This window comes from Spea bombifrons, chromosome 6 (genome assembly GCF_027358695.1).
Source record: "Spea bombifrons isolate aSpeBom1 chromosome 6, aSpeBom1.2.pri, whole genome shotgun sequence".
Lineage (NCBI taxonomy): Eukaryota > Metazoa > Chordata > Amphibia > Anura > Pelobatidae > Spea > Spea bombifrons.
In genome coordinates this window covers 26,024,768-26,050,716 of record NC_071092.1, presented here as the reverse complement: position 1 = coordinate 26,050,716, position 25,949 = coordinate 26,024,768, and the positions used below count along the sequence as shown (strand labels likewise).

At 39.3% G+C, this 25,949-nt stretch overlaps 1 protein-coding gene and 2 non-coding genes across 3 annotated transcripts; all 3 read right to left on the bottom strand.

Annotated features, from left to right (window-relative positions):
• Positions 1 to 233: 233 nt before the first annotated feature.
• Positions 234 to 25,807, bottom strand: IARS1 (isoleucyl-tRNA synthetase 1). Its single transcript, XM_053469004.1, has 34 exons — positions 25,689 to 25,807; positions 23,890 to 24,016; positions 20,771 to 20,927; positions 19,714 to 19,833; positions 19,349 to 19,431; positions 18,154 to 18,271; positions 17,887 to 18,034; positions 16,222 to 16,309; positions 15,679 to 15,739; positions 15,453 to 15,548; positions 14,011 to 14,133; positions 13,103 to 13,194; positions 12,361 to 12,459; positions 10,810 to 10,936; positions 10,389 to 10,462; positions 9,718 to 9,912; positions 9,536 to 9,622; positions 8,624 to 8,707; positions 7,579 to 7,723; positions 7,165 to 7,285; positions 6,970 to 7,061; positions 6,774 to 6,851; positions 6,489 to 6,610; positions 6,280 to 6,382; positions 6,071 to 6,154; positions 5,091 to 5,265; positions 4,883 to 4,995; positions 4,601 to 4,696; positions 3,761 to 3,937; positions 3,245 to 3,365; positions 2,797 to 2,922; positions 2,461 to 2,604; positions 2,240 to 2,371; positions 234 to 606 (listed from the first exon to the last, which is right to left on the bottom strand). The coding sequence occupies exons 2-34, from the start codon at positions 24,006 to 24,008 to the stop codon at positions 524 to 526; spliced, it is 3,783 nt and encodes a 1,260-aa protein (XP_053324979.1). The 5' UTR covers positions 24,009 to 24,016; positions 25,689 to 25,807; the 3' UTR covers positions 234 to 523.
• On the bottom strand, positions 22,582 to 22,715 carry LOC128501031 (small nucleolar RNA SNORA84). Its single transcript, XR_008354977.1, has one exon. It is a non-coding gene; the product is annotated as a small nucleolar RNA SNORA84 (small nucleolar RNA).
• On the bottom strand, positions 24,320 to 24,450 carry LOC128501030 (small nucleolar RNA SNORA84). The gene has a single exon (XR_008354976.1). It is a non-coding gene; the product is annotated as a small nucleolar RNA SNORA84 (small nucleolar RNA).
• Positions 25,808 to 25,949: the final 142 nt, after the last annotated feature.

Here is a 25,949-nt window from a genome sequence, read left to right as displayed (position 1 = left end):
CGCAACACAAAGGAGAGGATTCCACTCTCATTGCTTATTGTCCCACAAAAGTGAAACGTGAGAAGATGCTCAATCTTCTATGAGAAATATGATCAAACTGATTTATAACACTATTCTTTTTTTGACTCAAATCCTATGTACTTATAATTTCACCATGTCCAACGGATGAACACAAATTCAAAAACATTTCCAAAATGACCTCTTTACAGATAAATATAAACATACGCAGCCAGTAGATTGGAAAGGGAAGATATGCTTTAATAAATATATATATTGCCACATTATGGTCACCAGTTATTTCATATCAGAGAGGTATTCTGAAACACTTTAAGTAGACTCAGTATGGATATTACTTAGCAGTTTCCCATACAGCATGGGGCAACAGATGGGCGCACATCAAAAGGAAGAAAAGGATCTATTCAAACCCAGCTGATAATTCAAATCTCTCCAGATCTGTGTGGTTTAAATGGTAATATCACATTTGATCCCACGTGATTCAACCTCAGGTAGTGGGGAAACTCTACTAACACTCAGCCGTTGTTGGGAGGACATGAACATAAAGTGTCTTCGTGTTAAGACTTGGCAGAGCTGTACTTGGGGTCAATTCTGTGGAGACAGAAAAATAATTACCGTGCAGTTCTGAAATAAATCCAAAACAAGTGTATAATGGAGATCAATCTTTTCATATATAATGCAGCGGAACATTCAGGGGCATGGTCTGCAGGGACAAACTCTTGAGATAAAAGTGACATGGAAGATACTGCTATTTAACCTAAAGAATAGAGCAAGTATGAATGCTTTTACATTCATTTTGGATATCCACTAGACCTGTATACCGGTCGCTTTCTATGGAGGTGGTTATAGCGAGCATTGGACTATGTGGCGATCACTGTCACTTATGTTGACTTAGGTACTTTATATTTTCCTGTATATAACCTGAGCAGTGAACTGCTCAGTAAAAAGCGAGTGGCCACTTGAGTGGGTTATTTTAAACCTGGTGTTTATGAACATTATGTTTGTATTTACTCTTTTATTATATATATATATATATATATATATATATATATATATATATATATATATATATATATATATATATATATATATATATATATATATATATGCAACGTGCACCCACTCCCTATATCACATTGAAATTATGAGATAAGTTACTGTATTTTTATGGTTACCGCGCACCAACCCCACTTTCGTATTATTTTTACTTTTTTCTAGTAGTGACACACTAGATGGTGTGGTGCTGCAGTTTTGTATTTTTTACTGGGCACAGTATATTACCCTGAAATAACTAATGTTAAAATGTTTTTTTAATATATGAAAGAATACAACAGTTGCACTAACAAGCAGCCCTGGTGTCAGTATATGTTGGGGACATGAGAGTTAAGTTCTCTGATCGTTTGGGGCCTAATCACAGTTTATGAGAGGACACTACTAAGATAGGTTGGTTTGTTGACTGTGCACTACAAATAAAATACATTAATCATTGGTTAGGCGGATAGATAAATCTGTTTGATATATCTGTTTCATTTTACCAACATCACTTTGGATGGGAAACCAGATAGCAGTAATTACATTTGGCCTCACAAACTGAAAACTGATTCAGACAGCAAGTGAATTGAGATTTTTTTTTTTTTAATGCATCAGCCCAGATTCTGCATTCTCATTGTGTCCCAATTTGCAAGAAAACCTTGAATAAAAGCATAACATGTGGCTGTGCTGCATCACATAGGACTAACTAATCAAAGGTTTGTGTAAAAGAGCAGTACCAATAAATATGGAATAATAACATCCAAGAGGCTGGGGGGAGAACCCTGGTCACAAAAAGGCTATCAAGTTCCTTAATGCGTTGGTCGGTGAGATCTGAGAGTTCCCTAGCTGGCACAGTCTCCGTTGTATGCGGTATCCGTGTCCCATGCCCTTAAGAGACAGAATGCTGAGGAATAATGTCTCAAAGCAGAGGGCAGTGGCACAGGAGTGAGTACAGGGGAAATACCCTTCAGCCTAAATACATCACTGTATGTATGTAATATATACATATATGTGTATGTGCATGTATGTGTAGGTCTGCATCATACATATACATATACATATATATACATATACATATATATATATATATATATATATATATATATATATTTCAATTAGTACAGATTTAGGATAGCATGAGGTCCATTTTATGCTTAAAAAAGCATGTGGGATATGAGGTCACAACACTCACCTTCATTTTGTGCTGAATCAAGGAAAAGTCTGAACCGCCGACTCCTCAGGCCAAACACCTTAGCTATTTCATGGAGAAGACCTTTGTAAGTCAGACCATTCTGACCAACAGGGTTTTCAAGCAGCAAGGTCCCTGAAGAGATAATAGTAGACATTACAACATACTTCTTTGGCATGTTTCATCAAGGCTGCTAGAAAAGGTGCCTTTATATAAATGTTTACCTTGCACGCTTGAGCTTAAAAGTCTCAAGTTGATATACTGGCAGGCTGTCTGGCTGGCAGCACTAGATATGGCGGGAGGAGGCCCAGATGTAACGTGCAGAGTCTTCCCATTCAGGTTCTGCAAGTTGGTGTCAACTGGCAGCTCTGCAAACGAAGGTAAATTAAGTTAGCATGTATGTTTGTAAATACTATGATATTGCTTTGCTCAGTAAGGCTACAGTAGTTGTAAAGACTAATACAAGAAGGTTTTAACATACAAGACAAGTTATTTTTGGGGGGTTTAAAACAAGTGAGCATACTATTTTAAAGCTTTGTGTTTTTTCCTATTGAATATACCTGTGTTTCCATTGTACACGGCCAGCTTGGTACTCTTCAGATGAAATATATTACAGACAGCAGACTTCAGCTCTGAAAAACTAGTAATGGCATCACCCTTTGGGTTCTCTAACAGGAGAAAACCATCTGAAAGATGTACACATGAAACATTAATAAATGAATTAAATACAATTAGAAATCTTTATACCACAACCTTTACATGCTGCAAATAACTGACCTAATCTTTCTTAAGAAGAATAATTTAAGTTACTAGACATGCAGTTTGAAGACCCTACAAGACTACAAACCAGAACGGATTTGGGCTGTTTAATTATAATTGAGTCACACTCAAATTCAAAGCATTAACAGATCTTGAAACATTCGCAAAGTAAAATATAGCACCATAAACGGTCATGCAACCTCAAAAGAACTTAAAACAGAGATTAAGGAAACAAGTGTCAGCTCTTACTGTGTTCTGCGCCATTAACAGCTATTTGTAGATTGACACAAGCACAGGCAGGTCCAGATGCTTCATCGGCAACAAACTGCGCTCCCCTGACCAGTGTGATTTCCAGATCCGAGCCTTTCAACTGAACAAAATGTGATCAATTCATAACAATGGAATTCAAATGGTTCTATTCTATGTTTCTATGTACTATGACTTTGTAACAATTGAGAGACAATGTACAGATGTACTTTCGATAGATACTACCAAAAGACTTCCACTAGATCAAAACATACACAAAGCGTTTTGTTTCCCAGTTGAGAAACTTATTTCACAGACCTCACAGCCCTGTGAATAAAACGTAACCTATTATATTGCACTTATAATATAAAACATATAGCAGATATAAGTACCTTGGAATTTTTGTATAGGGCAGAATTATTATTATTATTATTAGTAGACAGCATGTGGCTTTCCAGCTGGCTGGACTAAGTAATAATAACCAAGTCCAGGTGCCGACGCCACAGTGGCTCTTCCTACCTGTGTCTTTTCCTGGATAATGACACTAGATGAGGGTGGCACTGGGTAAGGTTTGAGAGGAGACTTGACTGTGGCAAGAATGAAATCTGTGTGCCTCTCGATGACTGAGTGTAAGTAATCGCCTTCGGGCTGCGTCCGGTAGTAAATGGTGATCTCGTCAGTTGGAACCAAATTTCCCTGAAAAACACCTTGCACTTAAGACACAAAAAGAGAAACGTGCAAGTAACGCTAACAGAACATTGACCATTATGCCGATTGATATAAATCAAGAAAAGTCCTTGCCTAAGTCATTCAAACTATATTTTTTTCTTCATGAAAGCGTTTCATTTACAATAACCTGATGGAAATTATATCAGTTTAATAGCCCTGCTTAATCCCTTTCAATAAAGTGCGTAGTTGTCTGTGAATTTCTTTTCAATACATCAAACAGTGGCAATAGTAGATTATTGCACATTAAAATAAGCAGCCACCCAAAATATGTCCTTGTTAAATTAACAATGGCCAGAATAAATTTCTCTCTCTCTCCATGGAATGGGTCTGCTTTGTGTCTAGGGTGAAAGGTTTAGATGTCTGTTGGCAATGCGTTAGGACAGTTCAAAAATTGTAAAGCATAGTCAAGCTTCTCCTTTTAATATTCTTTTAAAAGGAGAGCAATTATCTGATAGTGCCACTACAATAGACACAATTATATAAAAACCAAATTACATTTGTTTCGGCATAGTGTAGAACTCTAACTGCAAGAAGAGACAGCATTCATGTAAACCTAAATATTTGAAAATTTCAAGAAAGTATACATCTTTTTGAAACATTGCCTCATTAATGGCAGAAGAGATGACCAACCTTTTTCCTTAATTTCTGGATGCGGTTAATAACTTCTCTTGCAACACCTTCATCCACCATTGACTGGTCTGGTGTGACATCCAGCAGAACCAGGACCTACAGGGAGAAGACAAGGTCATCAGTGGCAAAAGGGGTGATTTACAGCTACACACATTAAATCACATCTGAAAAGTTTGTACTAGACACCCATAAGACATGTAAAATGCTGATCAAGAACCAGAGCATCTGACAATAATGGAGGGAGAGAGAGAGAGAGAAACAGGAAAGGTTGGACTTTGTTACCTGAGCATCAGAGTGGGCCTCAAACTGAGCATCTCTTCCAGCCACCTGTTCAAAGGAGTACAGTAACCGGAGGTCTTCCTCATGTAGCTCATGGCCTTCAACCACTATGGAGCCTGCAGGAAAAAGTGATAAGTTAGCAAACATTTTTATACACCAAGATTATTTTCTAGGGAAACGCATTGAAAGCTGTGTAAGATGATCAATTTACCTGACTTCTGGAACTCTTCCAGCTGATCGCTCTGCAATTCTTTGATGGCAGCCGTGACAGATTTAAATGCCCCCTTTAGCCTCTTCCCTAGCACCATATGATCCGGTTCAGCCCTCAAGCGTATTCCATATTTGTCTTTATTGGTGGAAACAGTCACTTGCCTAACATTCAGCTCCTGCATAGGGAATGTAGTGTCACACATTGGAAAAGAGATCAAGACTAGCAGACGGTGGACTAAACATCCGCTCTTAATGAATTCCTTTGTAGACCCCCAAATAATAGTTTGAAGAAGTCGGAAAAGCAGGCTAAACTAAGCAGAATGCATATAACATCATGACTATACACCAATAAAACTATAGTATATCGTACAGGTAGCAATAAGAAAAAGAACAGTTATCAGTAAAGCTCCAAAGCCGGCACAGTGTATGTAATGTTTAATCATGCGGGTGATACTTTAGCCAAAGCCTGGTGAAAAGGAGTGCTTGAAATTAGTTATATGGCTCCGACAGGATAACAACATCTGACAGTTTTCATCTCCAGAGAGCACAAATAAAGGCGACTAAAGGAGGTGGAGAGTGCTTGAACAGTGGAAAGTATGGAGCAGACATTTTGCTTTAAAAATAGTATTAAAATGGCAAGGCGTATAAATGATAACTTAGCAAAATTTAAATATGACATTGAAAATATCCAGAGCTTGCTAAAAATATCTTCCCTCTAGCAATCAACCTAAAATGTCATATCACTAATTAATAATCTAGAATGTAGCTAATTCTGTGGAACATCAAAGAAACCGATCTGCAGCAAGGGATTCGATGTAGCAGTGAAACCCCCCCGGTGTGTGTGTGTGTGTGTGTGTGTGTGTGTGTGTGTGTGTGTGTGTGTGTGTGTGTGTGTGTGTGTGTGTGTGTGTGTGTGTGTGTGTGTGTGTGTGTGTGTGTGTGTGTGTGTGTGTGTGTATGATGTGGGCCATTTCACCTCACCTCCAAGATATACTTCTGCAGGGATTGGATGTCCGTCAGGGCCTCTGGATCCTGGTGTATGACGATCACTTCTTTTAATGGATACTGCGGAGGAGGACATGGGATGTGGATTGTGTTAAACAAAAGAGCAATGTGAATTACATAGTACCTAATTGTAATCCAAACAGGAAATTCAAGGTTAAAGAAAAAGAAAAAAATAACATAACTACCTTAATGGGCATTGTCTTTCGGTCTCGAATGACTCGCCCAAGCTCAATGATGGACTGCATGCGGGACACTGCACTTTCAATCTTTTTGTCAATCAAATTTTCTCTATGTTCAAAAAAACAAAAAGAACCCGTTAGCATATACTCGATAATATTTAAAACACAGAGAGAAGGCTGTATGTAATATCTCTACATATAATGTAAATGATCACCTGACAGCCGGAAGCATGAGGTAGTGGATACTCTGAGTGTCTTTATCCTGCATGGATGCCGGATCAATCAGCAACCGCAGCTTTTGGTACATCATCTCTGTGATGAACGGGGTGAAGGGAGCCTAAAAGAGTTACATAAACATTGGAAGTCTTTAACGGAGGATGCGAGAAGGTTAAGTGCACATTGACTTAATAGAAATTGCGCCTTGAGCTTGTTCCCATAAAAAAGTTTGGACCCAAGATTTTTAGGTATAACAGTCACAAAGATATTACTTGATTCCTCACCATTAATCTGCACATAGAGAACAGAACACTGAACAAGGTCTCCAAAGCCATCAGACAATCATCTGTGCCGCTCTCACCCTGGAGGAAAAACACCAAAATCGCTCACTTCACAAATCCATTTAAGACAAGAGCTAAATAATAGGTAGTTTTGTGGCAAGTACCAACTATTTTTTTCACAAAAAAAAAAATATCTTACCTTTAATCGCCTGCGGTTCATCCGTACGTACCAGTTTGTAAGCATGTCAACAAACTTAACAAGTCGCGGGACCACGGTATATAATCTGTAGGCTGTAGCAAAGAATTAGATCTACTGAGACTCAGCACTAATACTATGTTTTACTGCCACAGAAATAAATTGTCCCAGGAGAGACCTCCAAGATGACCTACATACCCATCATTTCAGCTTTGAAAAACTGGATGAGTGACTGAGTGAAAGAAAGAATCCACTTATCCATGATGTTGCTGCTGGGTCTTGCAGTGTTTTCATTAAACAGGAACTGGATGTTCTCTTCCTGAGAAGTAAATACATGGGAGATCACAAACCATGGCTACTCTACTATGCCTAGGGGTTCTCTAGCAACATTTCTCACATCAGACACAGCATTGTTACACGATGTTACACTTTATACATTGTTTTCCCTCAGTGCCGCTATACTTATTATATACACGAGGAAACTAGGCCAAGTTGTCACGTGAGTATGGGAAAAATTGATTAAAAAAATGCAATGATTTGGGTAATTATGCATGGATACATTATGCAAAGCCTAAGCTTGTTTTATCTTCACAGTTTAGAGATTGTGTGTACCTTGTTCAGCCTGTAGATATTTTGCATCAGGAAGCGGAAGGCATTGTACCAAGGAAGGAACACGTCTTTTAACACATCTCGGACCCCATCCTCTTTAAACCTCAGGTTCTCTGCCCTTACCACTGGGGAATTTATTAGGTACAATCTGCAAAAAGGACACAACATACCACATGGTAGCTACATATAAGACTATTTTGATCATACATAAATGAGATCAGATCAAGCTGTATAAATAAAGATGTGACTTGCATATCAATACTGCTGGTACTCAGCTGGCTAATGGCATTCTTATTAACACTCTTGCTATTCCTATTCCGTTACACTTAAGGCTAACCATGTTCCAACTTAACTACCGCTGACGTGTAATAAAGCCGGCTCTCAAAAAACTGCCAAAATAAGACCTGCTCTCTCTCCACTTTTTAGAGTTACATCAGTCAGCAATGGGTTTTCCCCTAGAGCTGGAAGCCAAATGTGTTAGATCAGGCTGAATACAGATTGTCCTTTAATGGCGAGGAAAGCCCTGCTGGCTGCCTGGAAAGAGTTCTTTGCCACTCGTATATAAACAGTTAGGAAGCCAGGTTTTGACAATGTCTGGAAGGCAAGCGAAAGGAAAGCAGAAGATTAAATGGAAAACACACTCCATTGTGTTTCTATGATCTAAGAACTGGAAAAATAGAAATGAAGGGGGCAAGTAGGGTAGCACCAAACACACACCAAATAGGGGATTGACACCTGGGAAATGCATTGAATTATGAATGCTTTCTATTCAAATGGGCTTATAGGATAGATCTAGGATATATATAATGCGATACACTGCACTAAACTACCCAAGTAGCATGGAAACATTAAAAAATATATATATTACGTTTAGTGGAACACTCCAGCAATGTAAAACTAGATTTGCAAACCATATAGAACAAAATATTTACAATACTAAACCGTTGTGACTTAGGAGAGGGGTTTGCAGTATTGCAACTAAGACACCAGCTGGCATATGTTGTGATGAATAAAAGATGTGTGACTTCAACCACATATGAGTTCTAACCTGAGTGCATCTGCTCCATAGCTGTTGATCACATTCATCGGGTCAGGGTAATTCTTTTTGCTTTTGCTCATTTTTTGACCATCGCTGTTTTAAAAGGAAAAACAGATCTGTTGTATTCATGTTAAAGAATACTTTAAAATATAGAAAATTCAAGCCGGCTTCTATACAAGACAATGAACCTGGCAGATATCGTAACTCCAGTGGGACAGAATAACTGAAGAAACTTTGTGGCAAACACAAACCAGACTAAAATGATGTCAAAGAAATGTTTGATTTTGCTTATTCCAGTTGCCATAGTGCGCTATTGTGAAACATTTCTGGAAAGCCCCTCTTTCTAAAACGACGGTCAATTTGTTAATCTCGAAATCTTGAAGGATTGACGCATAATGTCACTATGTAACAAGCAACTCCAGGCTCTCTTGCATTGTTGCAAATGTAGTATCTTATTTCCGCAGCGATCTATTTCACCAACACCTGAGCTGCTGCAAAGTTCCCATGGCTTGCATGATGACGAAATGCAATATGCGTCTAAGCGAGAGACCAGGTGAGTTTCCCCTGCAAGAGGGGTTAGCCGACACTTTTTAGCGAACAGCTGAAGAAAAGGCTTCATTACTACGCTGTTCATGGGCCCACTGAGTGCTTTATAAAAATAGACCCCCAATTAATAACATTTTAATTATTTTTTTTAATTATTGTAACACACCTCCTCTAAAATGCATTATTTTTGTATTACTTGAATCATGGAAGTTTAGCAAATCTTTTGGAGTATTTTAGAGCTGTTAATAAGTTTCCTTTAAACATGTTACTATTTAATGTGTTCCATGAAATACAACTCTGCAGCGAGGCAACTAAAAGAGACAATTGTATCTTAAAATACACCCTTCATTTCGGTGCGAAGCATCAAGGTCTTACCTGGCCAGGACGAGACCGTTCACTATGACATTTTTGAAAGGTGGCTGGCCAAAGAGAGCTGTGGAGAGTACCAGGAGTGTGTAGAACCTGGTAAAAGGCACATGAGAAATACAATCAGGGGCAAATTTTACAGAAAACTGTACAATACCTTTTTATTATCGTTTATGCATTAGTCTACTTACCATCCTCTGGTCTGGTCAATACCCTCAGCGATGAAATCGGCAGGGAAAGAGTCCTCAAACTCTCTTTTGTTCTCAAACGGGTAGTGCACTTGGGCATACGGCATGCTGCCACTCTCAAACCAGCAATCAAAGACTTCGTTCACACGCCGCAGGGGGCTCTTCCCAAGTCGTGAGGGTATAGTGAGGTTATCCACACTGGCACGTGAGAGAAGGAAGCCAGTCATGTATAACGGAGATATGTAATTTGTCACAAACTACAGCAGCCCCTTTAGGGCTCAATCAAATAAGCCTCAAGAGGGTATAAAATATTCACGTAATTGTGTTAACAATAGAAGGTTGGTTTAAAAAATGAAATCAACACAGAAAAGGGTAAAAACGATGGCAATGGCAATTGAATGATTGACAACTGATTTTTCCACAGGTCACAAAACATTGTGTGGTCTGTGTACAGTTATTAGATACAGTTCCCTGATACAGTTCCCTGTTTATTTCAGAACAGCATTTTGAATTAAACAGAAATTAAGATCAACACAAGTCTGCAAGAGCAAGGATCTTTGTGTAAGCAGGGGGTCAAAAATCAACACAAAATTAAAAAATGTCAGATTACTCAAGAGAAAACATTTCATTACATAAAACGGTATGTAGAGATTAGACCCAAGGGTCGGACTCACTTCTCTCGATGCAGATCTGTTATCTTCACCCCAGTCAACTCTTCCAGCTCTGCCAATGACCCCACGCACACAACCTGCACACAAGCATTTTTATTTATTTTTTATTTACACCAGAAAAGCATAAGCACAAGACATGCCAGGCCCATGGAAGTTTCTCTACTTTGGACCCGCAAGTCTTAGCAGCGCACATTTTAAATAGAAAGGCCAGTGTAGTTATTTCCGGGCCCACAGCACCACTGTACAGAAAAGCATATTTAACACAAACACACAATAACTAAACACATAAGGCCAATCCAGCCCGAGGAAAGACCCTTCCCAGATGAGCTTTTAAAAATAAAAAAATAACACACTAAGCATCTTGCCAGACTGTTTTAGCCTTTTCCCCACTGTTTTGCTTGTAAATGGTAATACAAATACAAACCTCTTCAAAGTCTTCGCTAACCCATAGCGGGATGGGGGTGCCCCAGTAACGGTTCCTGGAAATAGCCCAGTCCCTGGCATCCTTTAACCAGTTACCAAAACGCTTCTCTCTCACAAACTCAGGAACCCTGAACACAAGGACAAAACCAAATGGGTTATCGTCACGCTATTCCTTTGGTACCAGCTACTATAGATGTTGGATCATTAAATATGGTTATTGGTCAGAGCACTTTATGTATCAAAAGTGCAAATTGTAGGATACAATTTTGACGTCGCGTACGCACTGTACAGTTAAAAAACCTGCACAAATAAGTGTCTAATCAGAGCTGGTTAACATATAATGTATTGTATTTCTGTACTTTATAAACGCATATTTGAGTAGGACAGCTGATAGTTTCTTATTACCCAAAACTCACCCTAAAACACGACACAAAATACAAAAACAATATATGCGAGGCTACTGCGAAGTTATAGTGTTAAGATTAAAAAAGTTTAAGAAATGAAAAATTTATATGAAGCTGCATATTGAGCCATTATGGCTTTCTGATAGCAACATATAAATCAATGCAAAGCAAGTTATTTATAATATATTTTAAGAAATAAATAGATACAAAGTTTTTAGTCCACTTTAGTTTGGTACTTCAGTAAGTTCATGTGAACTTGTGTTGGGGACCTTTAATACTCGGAGCTGAGCTCCGTGCAGTTTAAAGACCGAGCCCAAGCTCTGGCTTGCCATCAGTAGCAGCGTAACTATCTTATAAGGACAGACAGTGGATAGAGCATTCCATCACCGCTTCAATAAATATGATTTAGTTCAGATATGTATATTCAGGTCAGACTTTGCCAAGTTTGCACAAAGTTTTCCTCTGAAGCTAATGTCAGATTGTTGAACTAGTTACAAAGCTAATTAGAAAACCAATTATGCCGAGATATCATTTGCCCAGAAAAAGGCACAGGAATAGAATGTTGTCCCAGCTAGGCAGAGAAATGGGTTATTAATACAGCTGAAAGAAAGCACAGCAGGCACCGTCCTCTATTAATACAATGCGGCTCTTACTCCCTAGCTAGTTAGTCTGGGATCAAAAGAAGTGGCCTCTTTTACAAGTGCCAGAGTAAGTACCCACAGGAAAAAATACAAGACCCTAATTAGATTCATTAATTCAAATCCCTCAGTAGTTAGAAGGCATATAGAGGACGCGGCATCCAAAGGCAGGTAAGGCATATTATGGAGGAATCAAAGAGCAAAGTGTATTCACATCTCACCAAACAGAGCTTCTAAACGATTTGGGGGCTGTCTGCATGACATCACTCGTTAAATCACAGCATTCATGGACAAAAGCTATTTTAAGCCACTGTCTATTTCGTTTATGCAGTTAAAAACATCCAGAAGAGAAACTGGAATACAATCTAGATATTTGTACATCTATTTTTAACAAAATGTTCAAGCACCACTAAAGCTCTAATAGATATTTTCTATGACCCATGATAAGGGTGTTTACAAGCTCTCTTCCGGGATAAGCATACTCAATCACTTGGAAGCAGGTTTTCTTACCAGTAACACTGACTGTTGTTTTGAAGCAGCTTTTCAACCATGTGCTCAACACGTACAAACCAACTCGGGACAGCTTTGTAAATCAAGGGGGTTTCTGATCTGAAAGGTAACATCAAATAAATATTAATCAAACTTCTGCAAGAAGGGCTAAATGTGTTACGCAAAGCTCTGGTGTGTGTACAATAATATGTATTATATACAGATAAACAAAATAATACTGTACAGAGAAATCCTTGGGGAAAAAAGGTTCCAAAATGATTTTTAAAATATTTGAAAAATAGTTTTTTAAAAAAGTTATTAAAGGAAAAATAATAGATTAAGTCTTCCAATAACCGGATAACTTTCAGTTAAGACTGAATGCAGGCATTTTTAGATTATATTCACTTATTCACTAATGCAAATATAAAGTCTAACTTGATAACTGCTATGGGGTTTTTGGGTTTTTTTCTAAAGCAGGAGTTTGCTTCCCATATTATATAGGCGATAGCCTTTGCTATGGTGAGCTTTTGCTTTAGAAAGAGCTTAGCTGGCCCAGTATGTTTAGTTAAATCAGTGATATTTCTTCAGTCTCCATGATCATTAACATAAAAATTACGCTGGGCCAATGAAGCCCTTCTTGGTGGAGAAACATGCCAGAAACATGGCTCTTCATAATTAATAGTGAAGTAAATAAGTTGAAACCACAAATCTCCTTTTAGAGGATAAACCCCTTATGTATTGTTAAACAGGAAACATCATTCACCTCCAGCAGAAGGGGTAACTGTGCTTGTACGAGCTGCTATGCACAAGCCGACCCCGTTCCTTCAGCAGCTTTATAATGTTCTTATCAGCATCCTGTGGGGGTAAAGTGTGTGAAAGTCAGTTTAGTCCCAAAGAAATTCACAAGAACAAGGTATGTTGTGGATAATGTTAAACGGTTACTCATAAAACACAATCTGACAGTATGCACACTGAATCTGGCACTACATTTACACACACACACACACTCCGACTCTAGCACTATACACACACACACTCCGACTCTAGCACTATACACACACACACTCCGACTCTAGCACTATACACACACACACTCCGACTCTAGCATATACACACACACACATTCCGACTCTAGCATATACACACACACACACATTCTGACTCTAGCACTATACACACACACTCCGACTCTAGCACTATACACACACTCCGACTCTAGCACTATATACACACACACACTCCGACGCTAGCACTATACACACACACCCCGACTCTAGCACTATACACACACACACACACTCCGACTCTAGCATATACACACACACCCCGACTCTAGCACTATACACACGCACACACTCCGACTCTAGCACTATACACACACACACACACTCCGACTCTAGCACTATACACACACACACACACTCCGACTCTAGCACTAAAGTTAACTATTTAAAAAAAAAAATAAAACATAGGTGAGAGCACAAGTACAATAGAAAGGCATCGGTCACATATTTGTGTGGATTTGAACATCAACATATAATGACATCAGAACAATATGGCACACCCAGTCTGCCTGTTTTAAGTAACAAAAAAGAAAACGCAGAAGCTCTGACCATCAGATCCAGGACAACTGGATACACACACACACGCAAATAAATAAAAAATTACAACCTTGACATACTGTCCTGCAAAGTCAGTCACTTCCTGGGTAAAGCATCCAGATGCATCTACAGGACAAACCGGAACAGAATCCTTTTGAATGATGTTGAAATCCATGCAGACCCTGTAGTCATCCTGAAATGCACAAAATGGACAGTTACTAACAGGACAGTTAGGCTTACCCTGTGGATTGGTAAATAAGAGAAAGCCTTGATGTCCAGAAAGCTTGCATCTTTTTCTATGTTGGCCTAATAAAGAGTCAGTTCTGGTAAATCGCACAGTGCCAAAATAATCCTAAATCATAATCCATATTAGGGCTGCAACAACTAATCGATAAAAAAAATATAAACAATAGTTGCCAACGAATTTCATTATCGATTAGTTGAATCGATTTTATCGATTATAAGATTAGGTTTTTTTTTTTTTGGTTTTTTTTTTTCTTTTTCGAAAAATACCCCTCGTTTAGAGGTCGCATAATAACCCTAAGATCCAGATCCCCCGCAGCACTGCAGGGGGCCCAGATCCTCTTCTCTGGCAGCAGGTGGGCGTCTGTGCGATGCACACAGACATCCTCCGCTACTGTCCTCCACTTCCACCAGGGCTCCTCTGATGGAGCACCAGCGTGACCTTCCGGTGCTCCACCATAGAAGCCCCGGCGGAAGTATTGGCCAGCACAGCGGAGGTTGTCTGCACGCATTGCGCAATGTTCGACGGCTGTCAGAGACGGAGAGGAAGATCGAGCGCAGCGCTGCAGGGGACCTGGATCTTCCTCTCTGGCAGCCAGTGGGCATCTGTGTGATGCACACAGACATCCTCCGCTACTGCCGGCACTTCCACTGGGGCTTCTATCACAGGCATCACATCATCTTCTGGCGCTCAGTCATAGAAGCTCCAGCGAAAGTGCCTGCCACCAGCTGCCCCCACTAGACACCCAGGAGTGGCACTGGGGCATATAGTGGGCATAAGGCATATTAGGTGGGCACAGTGGCATATTGGGGGTTATAAGACATTTCAGGGGCACAGTGACATATAAGGGGTATAAGGCATATCAGGGGCACAGTGGCATGGTGGGGGTTATAAGGTCTATCAGGGGCACATCGGGGGGGCACAGTGGCATATCTGGGGGGGACAGAATAGCATATCAGAGGGCACAGTGGCATATAGGTGATATAGGGCATATCAGAGGGCACAGTGGCATATCAGAGGGGTATAAGGCATATCTGGGAGGCAGTGTGGCAAGCCTGGGCTCAAATGTGCATAACTGGGGGGCAGGTTGGGAAATAAAAACAAGAAATGCAATTTTCTCAGGTTTTTTTATTCTGCTGTTTGAGTGAGACTTTTACGAAAAATAGTAATATTCATGCCACTCTAGCGCCACCATGTGATGCTACTCTAGTATACATATAACACATCTTTCTCTAAAAATATATATATTTTTAAATATTTTTACTTACAGCTCCAAAATATGGAGCCTGATGTACTACTCCTGTACCTTCTTCAGACTTCACATAGTTATCAGTCAAAATTGTAAATGCTCCACTGTCTGCAGCCTGAAATGAGAAGATATAGTAAAATATATATAAAAAAAAAGGTGCAAATTAGTCACATTAGCGAATGTGAACATAGAACACAAGCTCAAAATACCCATTTTTAAAATGGTACTAGTGTATGTAGGCTTACCTTTTTAAAATATTCAAACAACGGCTTGTATTTCTTTCCCTTAAGAACATTTCCGGGGAATCTGTTAAAACAGAAAGACAATATATGTACACGTGTATGTTATATGTGTACACGCGTATTTAGTTTGAAGTGTGTGCGCCCAGTTTTATATTTATCATAATATATGTAGGATGCCCCATGGTACAACTTCTTACCGGAGTTTTCCGTAATATACGGGGTTTAACATTATCTGAGCCCATCTCGGTGGTTACAGAACTATTTCTTCCAGTACCAGTACAGATGAAGATATGCATGCATTGTTCAAAATTGAGTTGACAAAAGGACATGTCACTTAGTTTTAAATTAAAGCTTTTTTGGAGAGAGAAACTTACACAGAGCTTTTTGGCTCCCCTCCCTTGTCACAAACCTACTACAGCTTGGCTCTCAGGTTCACATGCCCATTTTGTTCAGTTCCTAACAGCCATGAAAATGTATGAGCTTGATGCTATGCCTCACAAAAGATTCAATTACTGAAATAGTGAAAAACAAATCAATATTTCCTACCTTTCCAAAATTTTATATTCATTTTCGGCCTTGTACAATGCAGACAGCCTGGCTTCCATTATTATATAAATATTCCCATTGGACTCATCTGGAAAAACAACACAATTAAGTGGCAGACATCTTTGGGGAGCATAATGAAATGTCTTAACATCCCTATAGACGTACAGATGCCCCATAGGATGTACCCGTATGTCACAATTATTTGTAGCGGTAGGGGCATCTCTGTCCCTGCAAAGGAGATCAGGTAATGTCAGCCTGGACTCTGATTACTGATCACACATTGGGATCGGCAATGAAGGGCTACTTAACAATCACATTGTGACAGACACAGGAGAGATCAGCAGAAAGTGGGAGAAACATTTCTGCCCATTCAAAACAAAAATAAAAAAATAAAGTATATATATTTTTTTTTCTTTCTCAAGAAACTTCCCAATATCCCTTAACCCTACCGCTAAAAGTAAAGCATGGATGTGGCCCTCGTGAAAAAAAAATGGCAACATCCCACAATTACACTAATAACCCAACATTGGGGTCGATCGGCACTGAAAGTGAGTGGTGAAATGGAGAACAGACCTCAGGCTCCAACCACAGGACTTCAGAGAGGTAAGAGATGGGGAGAAAGGGGAATGATAGATAGTTTATAATAGATAGCAAGAAAATCATGAGATAAAGACATAGGGGAAAGTTAATTAGAAGGAGAGATAAAGAGAAAGAAGAGGGAGATAAAGAGAAAGGAGAGATAGAGGAGGCGATACTGAGAAAGTAAACTGAAAGAATCAAAGTATCAAAAGAGTCAAAGAAAAGGTGAAGAGATAAAAGAGAAAGGGGAGAAACAAAAAAAGGTAGGGATAGGGAAAACGTGTGCGGTAAAAAGATAACGAGAAATGAAGAAAGAATGAGTATGGGGGACCAAAGAGAAGGAGAGAAAGGACAAGGAGTAGAAGAGAAGGAAAGATAAAGAGGAGGAGTGATACAGAAAGTAAACTGGAGGCCAGATAATCAAAATAATCAAAGCAAAAGGGGACATAAAAGAGAAAGGAAAAATAAAAAGGAGAGGGAGAGAGAAAAGTAGGGGAGAAACAAAAGGGCTAGTGAAAAAAGGGCGAGGTAAAAAAAAAAAGGAAGAGAAAGAGATGAGTATGGGGACCAAAGAGAAAGAGATAAAGAGAAAGGAGTAGAGGTAAAGAGAATGAGGGACCGAAGAGAAGGAGAGATAAAAAGAAATTGAAGAGCTAAGAAGGGGAAGATAACGAGGAAGATAAATTATGAGAAAGGGGAGAGTGCGTGTTTGTGTTTTGAAAGTGTCTGTTAGGGCAAGTATGTCGGCACAAGGGTAAGTGTAAACCAGAATGTTTATGTGTAAGGGCAAGCATAAGTAAGGGTATATCCGTGTGTATTTTTTTAGCCTAAGCTGAATATGGAATAAATACTTGGTGCGCCTGAGCCAGAATGACAAGAGCCCTGAAATTTACAGATCAATGTGGGTGCTATCTGCGTGCTGGGTAAATCCATGTGGGTGCAATCTGGGTGCTGACCAATGCACACAGTTTTTAACAGGAAAACATTTGCAAAGCATAAGAATTAAAAGGGAATAAGACTACATCTTTTTTACTGTATGCTTCTAATGATGGCTCCATGCGTGGCATTTTTCCTTCTATCACTCACCTTTCAGCTTGACATAGATCAGCTCTGGGTTGACACACAGTGCCATGTTGCTAGGCAATGTCCATGGTGTAGTCGTCCAAGCTACAAGTGATACTTTAGGGTCTTCAATTAGTGGGAAGGTGACAATGACAGAAGGATCCTGGACATCCTGAAATGAAAATTGCCGTATTAAAGTATTTGGGTGCGAAAATTCCATTATTCCAATAGTTATTGCAGCTCCTGTGTGCTGAGTGTTCCAGATCTTCATACTATAAATGAATCACTTACTTTGTAATTCTGGTGGGACTCAAAGTTGGACAGTGGTGTGTTGCAAGCAGTTGAGAAAGGCATGACCTTAACACCTCGGTACACAAGTCCCTTGTCATACAGCTGCTTAAAGACCCACCTAATGACAACACAAAATAACTTGTTATGAACATCAAACCTATCACCAAATGCCTAATATATGACTTTTGCTATTGCTTTTGTTCTTCAAACAAACAATTAACAGGACATATTAATAAAATAAAGAGAAAGCATAACAAAGCTTTCTCCGTAAGGACACAAACAAAAAAATGAATTTCACTTTTATCATGGAACGTCAAAATAAAAACATCTAAAATATTTATTAATTGTACATCATGACTAAATTGAATTTTGACAAAATTAAACAGGGGTCAACGCTCCATAACAAACCCTTACTCATCTAAATAAGCTTTACCCTTGACACTTTTACACATACTAGAAAGAGGTAGTAGGCCAAAACACAGCAGCCTTTGGAGCAGAATAACAGGGGTATTGTGACCTACAGCTTTAAGCACATTTTTTAAGAAACATTTGTAATGTCAGTATTTATCCGTTTCCACTAATCTCTGAATACATATGTGATGTTATAAAAGACATTAAGAGAACTATTAGGCAACAATGAGGTTTGAGCAATTATAATTCCATGTAACTACATGCACTTGATCAATTTCTCTATAAAAACATGTCTCCATATTAAGAACAATTTAATTGATGAAAACTGTAGATGACGATTTTAATAATTCTAAGCTTAAAAAAAGGATTCATATGGTTTATTTGTCCCACTTGCAAAATCAGACATTTTGGCCTATTCTCAAAATGGAGGCACGGTGCTGCGGCGTGTTCTGCTGCCTCATCGAGTTACCGAAGCGCCGTGAGCTGCACCGCTTGTGATTGGACAGCAGGGGGTGGTGTGGATTGCGCAATGGAGAGTAACTCATCGGAAAGGAAGACACAGTATAGACAAAGAAACTCCAGAACTGGGCAAACGTAGAGGCCTTTAAACATGTCACCAATGTCATTAGAAACACTCTAAAACGACTGCGCATACACGTACCAGCGCAGAATGCCACAACACACACAGCAAATTGCATAAATCACAAAGTGCTCACGCACTGTATGCTATTGATTTCATTTAGAAATTGTGGCCTATAAGTCTCCCCCCACCAAACAAACCTACCAGACAGACTCCATGAACCAAGGATAGAGCGTTTTGTAATCGTTTCTGAAATCAATCCAGCGGCCCAGCCTAGTCACGCTAGTCTGCGTTCAAAGAACAAGGGAAAGTAATTAGTTTTGTTTGCTTTATTATTATTATTATTGGAAGAGGATATGGAACTTCCATTGAAGGAAGCAAAAGGCATCATGACTCGTCAGACAATCGCCACAGGATTTAAAATCCCGCTCTAGACAGGTATTAGCTATTGATCTGACCAAAAATGTATGTTCCTCTGGATATGTGAAAGGAACGTTAAATCAGACTTGAGTGTGAGGTCTTTATAACAATATGTGCTACAGCGCCCAATAATTAACCCCGGGATATACCTCCCAGTCCTGTGAATATCTCATCACAATCCCACGGCACTGTTTGTTGTACTCAGATATTCCCATTTTAGCAACATCTTCTGGTCCCTTTATTCCAAGCGTCTTATCGATTTCATATTCCTGAAAAGTAAAAAAAGAACCAAAAAAAACTTACACACGTCCAAGGATGGCACAGGTGACAAATCGCATTAACTTATTTTACACAGAAATGTTTCAGCAATAAGAAATGAAATACGGTAAGTTTCACTGTATATTAAAGTAGCACAAGTATACTAGTATTCTACACATCAAGAGCTTGATGATCTCTTGAAAGTTATGTGACAAATGCCAATTGACTTTGAAACCAACATTAACAGAGTACTTTTCACAAGGAGTCGCTCACATACAAAAGCAGAAATCAAGCACGTCTGCACATATATATATATGTTGGAATTGGGGCTAGATGTCTTAGACCAAAAAGAGTTGACAATGCAGTCTCTAGATTAACGTTTCATTGCTATAATATTTCTGTTCATTTAAGATTTCTAAGAAAAAACAATGTCAATGTTCAAACTGAAATATCCAAATTTTTTTGGACCGATGTTGCTATGACAGATAAGGCAAAACTATTCAAAATTAATCAAAACACAAGAAAGAATCTTTAGTAAAATTTAAAAATCATCTGAAACATTCGTACATATATTTAATAGAAAAATAAAACCTTTGTTGGAGATAACCGAGTTATTTTATTCCAAAAGACAGTAATAGGTAAATTCAGCTTATACTCTAAGTTCGTAAATCTAAATGTATAGATGTTATGAAGGTCTTTAGATTGAAACGCAAGGTTGTGGGAGCGCGACAGTATCCGATAACACCAATTAGCTGCTTTAGTGAGGTAGGGATATCAATTATTTTGCAATATGGCTGTATCCATGCTATAATTAATGATACAATGTCAATGCTACAAAACCAAATCGGCTGCTTAGGTAATTTTAGGAAACACCATCGCAAAAGCCAAACAAGTACTGTGATCCAGCCTCCGTTAACCATTCCACAAGATTTAGGAAGAAAACATTACCACAGGTAATCCATGACAGTCCCAGCCAAACCGCCTCTCCACATAGAAGCCACTCTGGTGAGCAAATCTTGTTACAATGTCTTTTATGGTTCCGGCTAGGATGTGCCCGTAGTGAGGAAGCCCTGTAGCGAAAGGTGGGCCATCGTAAAAGGTGTATCTAATGGGAAGAGAGGAAAAAAAAGTAATGAAGCATGGGGGGTGCTATACATGTTTACTTTTGTCTATAAGCAGCTTTACCATTTTACTGAAAAGGAAAAACCCTACAAAAACATCCCTCCCAAACCTTAACCATTTTCAGCCAATTCCTATCTAAAAGCCTTGACCATGTCACTACGTACTGCTGGGTTCCTCTGCCAAACTCTTTAGCACTGCAGTTTACTTATCCTACATACATTAGAAGGAGTTGTTACACAAGTGTAGTGGGTTACAAAAAAAGCGAAAAAAAAAATTAAAAGCGAAACAAAATACCTTTACTGGTAAGATGCTACACCCTAAAGAAAAACGTTAAACATCTCTGCACCTCAGTCTGATGCTTGAGGGTAAAAACTAAAACACAACTGCAAAATCTAACGGCACTGTTAAAATCAATATTTGGCGTAACCACTATTTGCCTTCAAACTGCATCAATTCGTTTAGGTACACTTGCACACGGTTTGGTTTTTTAAGACACCCAGCAGGTGGGTTCTACATCTTTGGATTTAGCAGCCTCAGTTGCTTCGCTCTCTTCATGTAATCCCAGAGAGACTCAATGTTAAGATCAGGGCTCTGTGTGGGGCAAACCATCGCTTCAAGGACTTCTTGCTCATCTTAACGCTGGAGGTAGTTCTTTGGCTGTATGTTTGGGGTTGCTGCCACACTGCAGAAAAAAATTGGGCCCAAAACACCCCAGTTCCTGTGTTTTTGTGAATAGTTGAGTTGCTTGGCCTTGTTTCATCTGAGGTATGGCTTCTCAGTCACAAGTCTTACATGAAGACCACTTCTGATCGGGCTTCTCCAGTCCCACCATTTTCTGCCAATGCTTAGCTGATGGCACTGCTGGATATCATCCGATTCAGAAGGGAAATAAGCATGATGTGTGTTTCAGCTGCTGCACTAAGTTTAATTGGCCGACCACTGCATCTATGGTCCTCAACATTGTCAGTTTTTTCGGGCTTCTTCAAATGAGCTTGGACAATACATTTGGAAACTTTGTCTGCCTCCATATCCCTGCCTGGTAAAGATCTTGCTGATGCAAAGGGCTCAATATTGCCATGGTGTATAACTTTTGACATTAAACTGTCTTCAGCAACCTCATTTTGTTAGTGAGTTTGGCTGCTCCTCACCTGGCTTTATTCCTCTTACACAGCGGTCTCTGTTTCAGTTAACGATTGTGTGTAACTCTACATATTAAATTGACAACAATTGATGTGCCAGACACATGACCGAAATGCCTCCCTTTAACGATAATTGACGTGTCTGGCATGTTGTGGGGTTAAATGTCAGCTGGTGTTTCTGTAATGCGTCTACATAGAGCCATTCAGCACCACAAAAAATTTAAGGGCCCCCGTTTGACCGCTCCTAGGAGCGATTGTATTCACCATACTGAAAGGCTGTATATGCCTTTCAAATATGGCAGTGCCCAGGAGCTAAAATGCCGACATAAAGGCACTAAGCCACACAAAAAAATTCAGGGGCTCTTTCTGATTGCTCCTAGGGTTGTTTAAAAACACCAGTCAAAAGAGAAATTTCCAAAAAAAAATTACAAATATTTTGACAACTTTGCATATTGTCAAAATATTGTTAAATGCTAAATATAAACATATATGCGCAACATATGTTACTGCAACCGGGCTATGGGTACTACTGAATAAAGGCAGTCCCCATGCAAATCATCACAGCATTTCTTTCTGCCCTACTACAGAACCAGTGCACTGTATGGGAATGCCAGGACCAGTTACCACAGGGCAGTCCAAATGGTTATGACCCCCCCCCATGAAATCTGAGAACACCTTTCCTTAGTCTGCATATTTTACCACACTACAAAAACGTCTGTGTCCAACCTGCGGCCCTCCAGCTGCTGCAGGACTACGTCTCCCATAATGCTCTTTCAGCAAAGGGGCTGGCAGAAGAGTATGGGATATGTAGTCCTGCAGCAGCTGGAGGGCTGCAGGTTGGACACCCTTGGTCTATGTGCTGCTTGGCTAAGAAAGCCCGTTCTATATCACTGTGCGCGTGTAACTTCTTTGACTCAGTGCAAATACTTGATATACATGAAGCTCTTTAATATGCTAATTTAGCCAAAAGTTAGTAGTATCCAAACCAAAAAAAGGCAAACTGTTAAGAACTAGAATGCTATGACAGAAGCTAAAGTTGCTAGTCAATTAAACAAAAAGAGTGAACTTATCAGCCAGAGCTTCTCCCACGCAACTCTCTATTATTTTTGTTAAATGAAGAAAAGATGCACAAGAAGAAAAAAAAAAAAAAAAAGACGACCAAAATACTAATCCACTCCCTTGCAATAGCCCGTCTGGACTATTGCAACTCCCTACTAACCGGTCTCTCCCTCCTTTCACCCTCCCAATCAGTCCTCATCAATTCAGTAGACTAATCCTTCTCTGTCACAGTTCCTCATCTGCGCCCACTGGCTCCCCATACCCTTCAGAGTCAAATTCATTTGCCTGCCCTGACCTACAGAGTCCTTAACAACTCTGCACCCAAGTATCTCTCTACCCTCCCTGTCCCCAACCACTCTCTTTGTTCCTCTCATGACCTTCGTCTCTCTTCTACCTCTTCCCACGCCCGCATCCAGGATTTCACCCGTGCAGCACCCCTTCTCTGCAATAATCTTTCCCGCTTTGCACAATTCTCATCCTTGTATGCAAATTCCAAAAGCTCTCTGAAAAACCACCTCTTTCGAGAAGCATACAACCTTTTCCTCAAAACGCTCTTAGCCAGCAATCAGTCCTCTCTTACGGTTTCACTTTCCCCTCAATCGACTAGATTGTAAGCTCTTCCGTTTTTGTACCAGTTTGGTATAGTTTGTGATTTTTACTGCATCCTACTGACTGATTGTAAAGGGCTATGGAATCCGCTGGCGCTATATGAATAAATATAATGTAATGCACCAGACCAAGCCTTACCTGGGTCTATTCTTGGACTGCTTGATACATTCTTGGAAACAGTCCAGGGATTTCCACAACTCTAAAATCTTCTCCTCCTCTGAAGGAAAGTTGATGTTCTCGGGCACTTGCTGAGACATTATGGAACCTACATAAAAAAGGTTCTAAAGTAAGATTAAACATCTACTTATAATAAAGTGTGAATCAATTTACTATAAAAGGGGTGATGTATTTATTTATAAAAAGAACCTATTTGAATTTATGTGAAGAAGCTTTACCGTTCATGTGAAAAATGTGGACTATAAGATTGCTAGGCAGTAGAACAATTTCCAAATAATAAAATGAATAGTTGATTATGTGCAAATGTTATATTATATATATATATATATATATATATATATATATATATATATATATATATATATAATTTATATATATACTGTCAGTAATGATCTGTTACTGTGACCGGGCTATGGTGGTTAAAAGGAAACTCAACCACCATGCATAAAATCACAGTATTTATATTGGCCATTTTTAACTGCAGTTCTGTACAGAAATCACAGACTCCAGTAACCACAGGGCCTATTGAGTGCTAAGTTCATTCTCGTTACGATGTACTTCTTACAACAGGAAAGCTGGGGAAATATTGTGGCATTCCAGACAAACTAGTATAGTATATCTTATGCAACAGGTAACTGATCAAATTGATGGGATGGACACCAAAATACTACTTAGACCCAAACCTTATGTAATAAAACACTCTATTGTCTGTGTCTTAGAACCTCAAGATTTTATACAAAATCACTTGGGGGATTTGGTATTTAAGGTTTTTGCTTGTTCAGGAGGCTTTTGTCTTGACAGGGTTGAAGCTGCCTATTTGGGCCAGCAAACTGATCCATGGGGCAATCACGTATACAATGCTTACATTGAAATTCCATTATGTGTGCATTTCTAAGCCAAAAACGAACTGGAGGATCTTAAGTTTCCAACGCAGAACATGACCATCTTGCATGCTTTGGGCACACATACTGTATGTTCACTTGTGCAGTACGTAGCAGCTATTCTGCACTTGTGTATAGTTTCTTGGGACTCCAAACATTACGTGTTTCATGTTCCAAAAGACATATATGTCAATTCTGTCTAATTACTTGTATGGAACAAGAGATGTCTGCTTAGATCCTTAAACCTGTCCTTCCCAGAAGGCTCATTAGAAAAAAAAACAACACATATTATACTTCAACAGTACGAAGATTATTCCAAACTGACAACATATTTTGTGACGGTCATGCACAAAAAGTGATTCTGGTGTAAAGCATGAAAAGTGATCTTATTACCATAGCAACGGACCAAAGAGTAAAATCACCAAGAAGATTCCACTGATTGGTTAGCCCATTTCTTACATTTTGCACATGAATCACTTTTTATACATTATCCCAGCAAAACAAGTAACCAAATGACAAAACGTTGCATTAAACCACAAAGGATCCCAGTAACTGCTGTTTTATAATTCATATCCACAGCATCCTTAAACCCTTCTTTGTAGATAAAATATAACCGGTCCCATGTATATCAGGCATTTATGCGAATACATTCCGTAAATGAAAGGCTTGTCAACTAAAATACATTTTGCACAAGAACAGGGGTTTATGTACAATAGGGCCAAGTACTTAAGAGCCAGGTCCGTATTACAAGGAATGGGGTCTCTGACGCTTATAACCATGCGCTGCCTTCTTCCGTGTTGCTCTAGGGTTCTGACATTCCTTTACACTTAGTTTATTTCCCACTCCTTTACAAACATAGTTTCTTTTCTTTCCTCTCACCCGCCCTGCTTCTCTGTCCCAGCTTTCAACTCGCCAACCCGGTATCACGAACACACTATGCGCCGGTGAATGAAAATATGATGCAACGGGAAGAAAGCATGAGCGGAAAAGGAAGCGACGGTAAAAGCCGGAGAAGGACGTGTCAATGATGTCCAATCAGAACTCTACTTTCTCAGCACCCATGAGAACGACGCTACGATTGGATACAGTGTCTCCTAGCGACACGAAACTATTTTGTCTGGCCTATTTTTGGTGTCACTT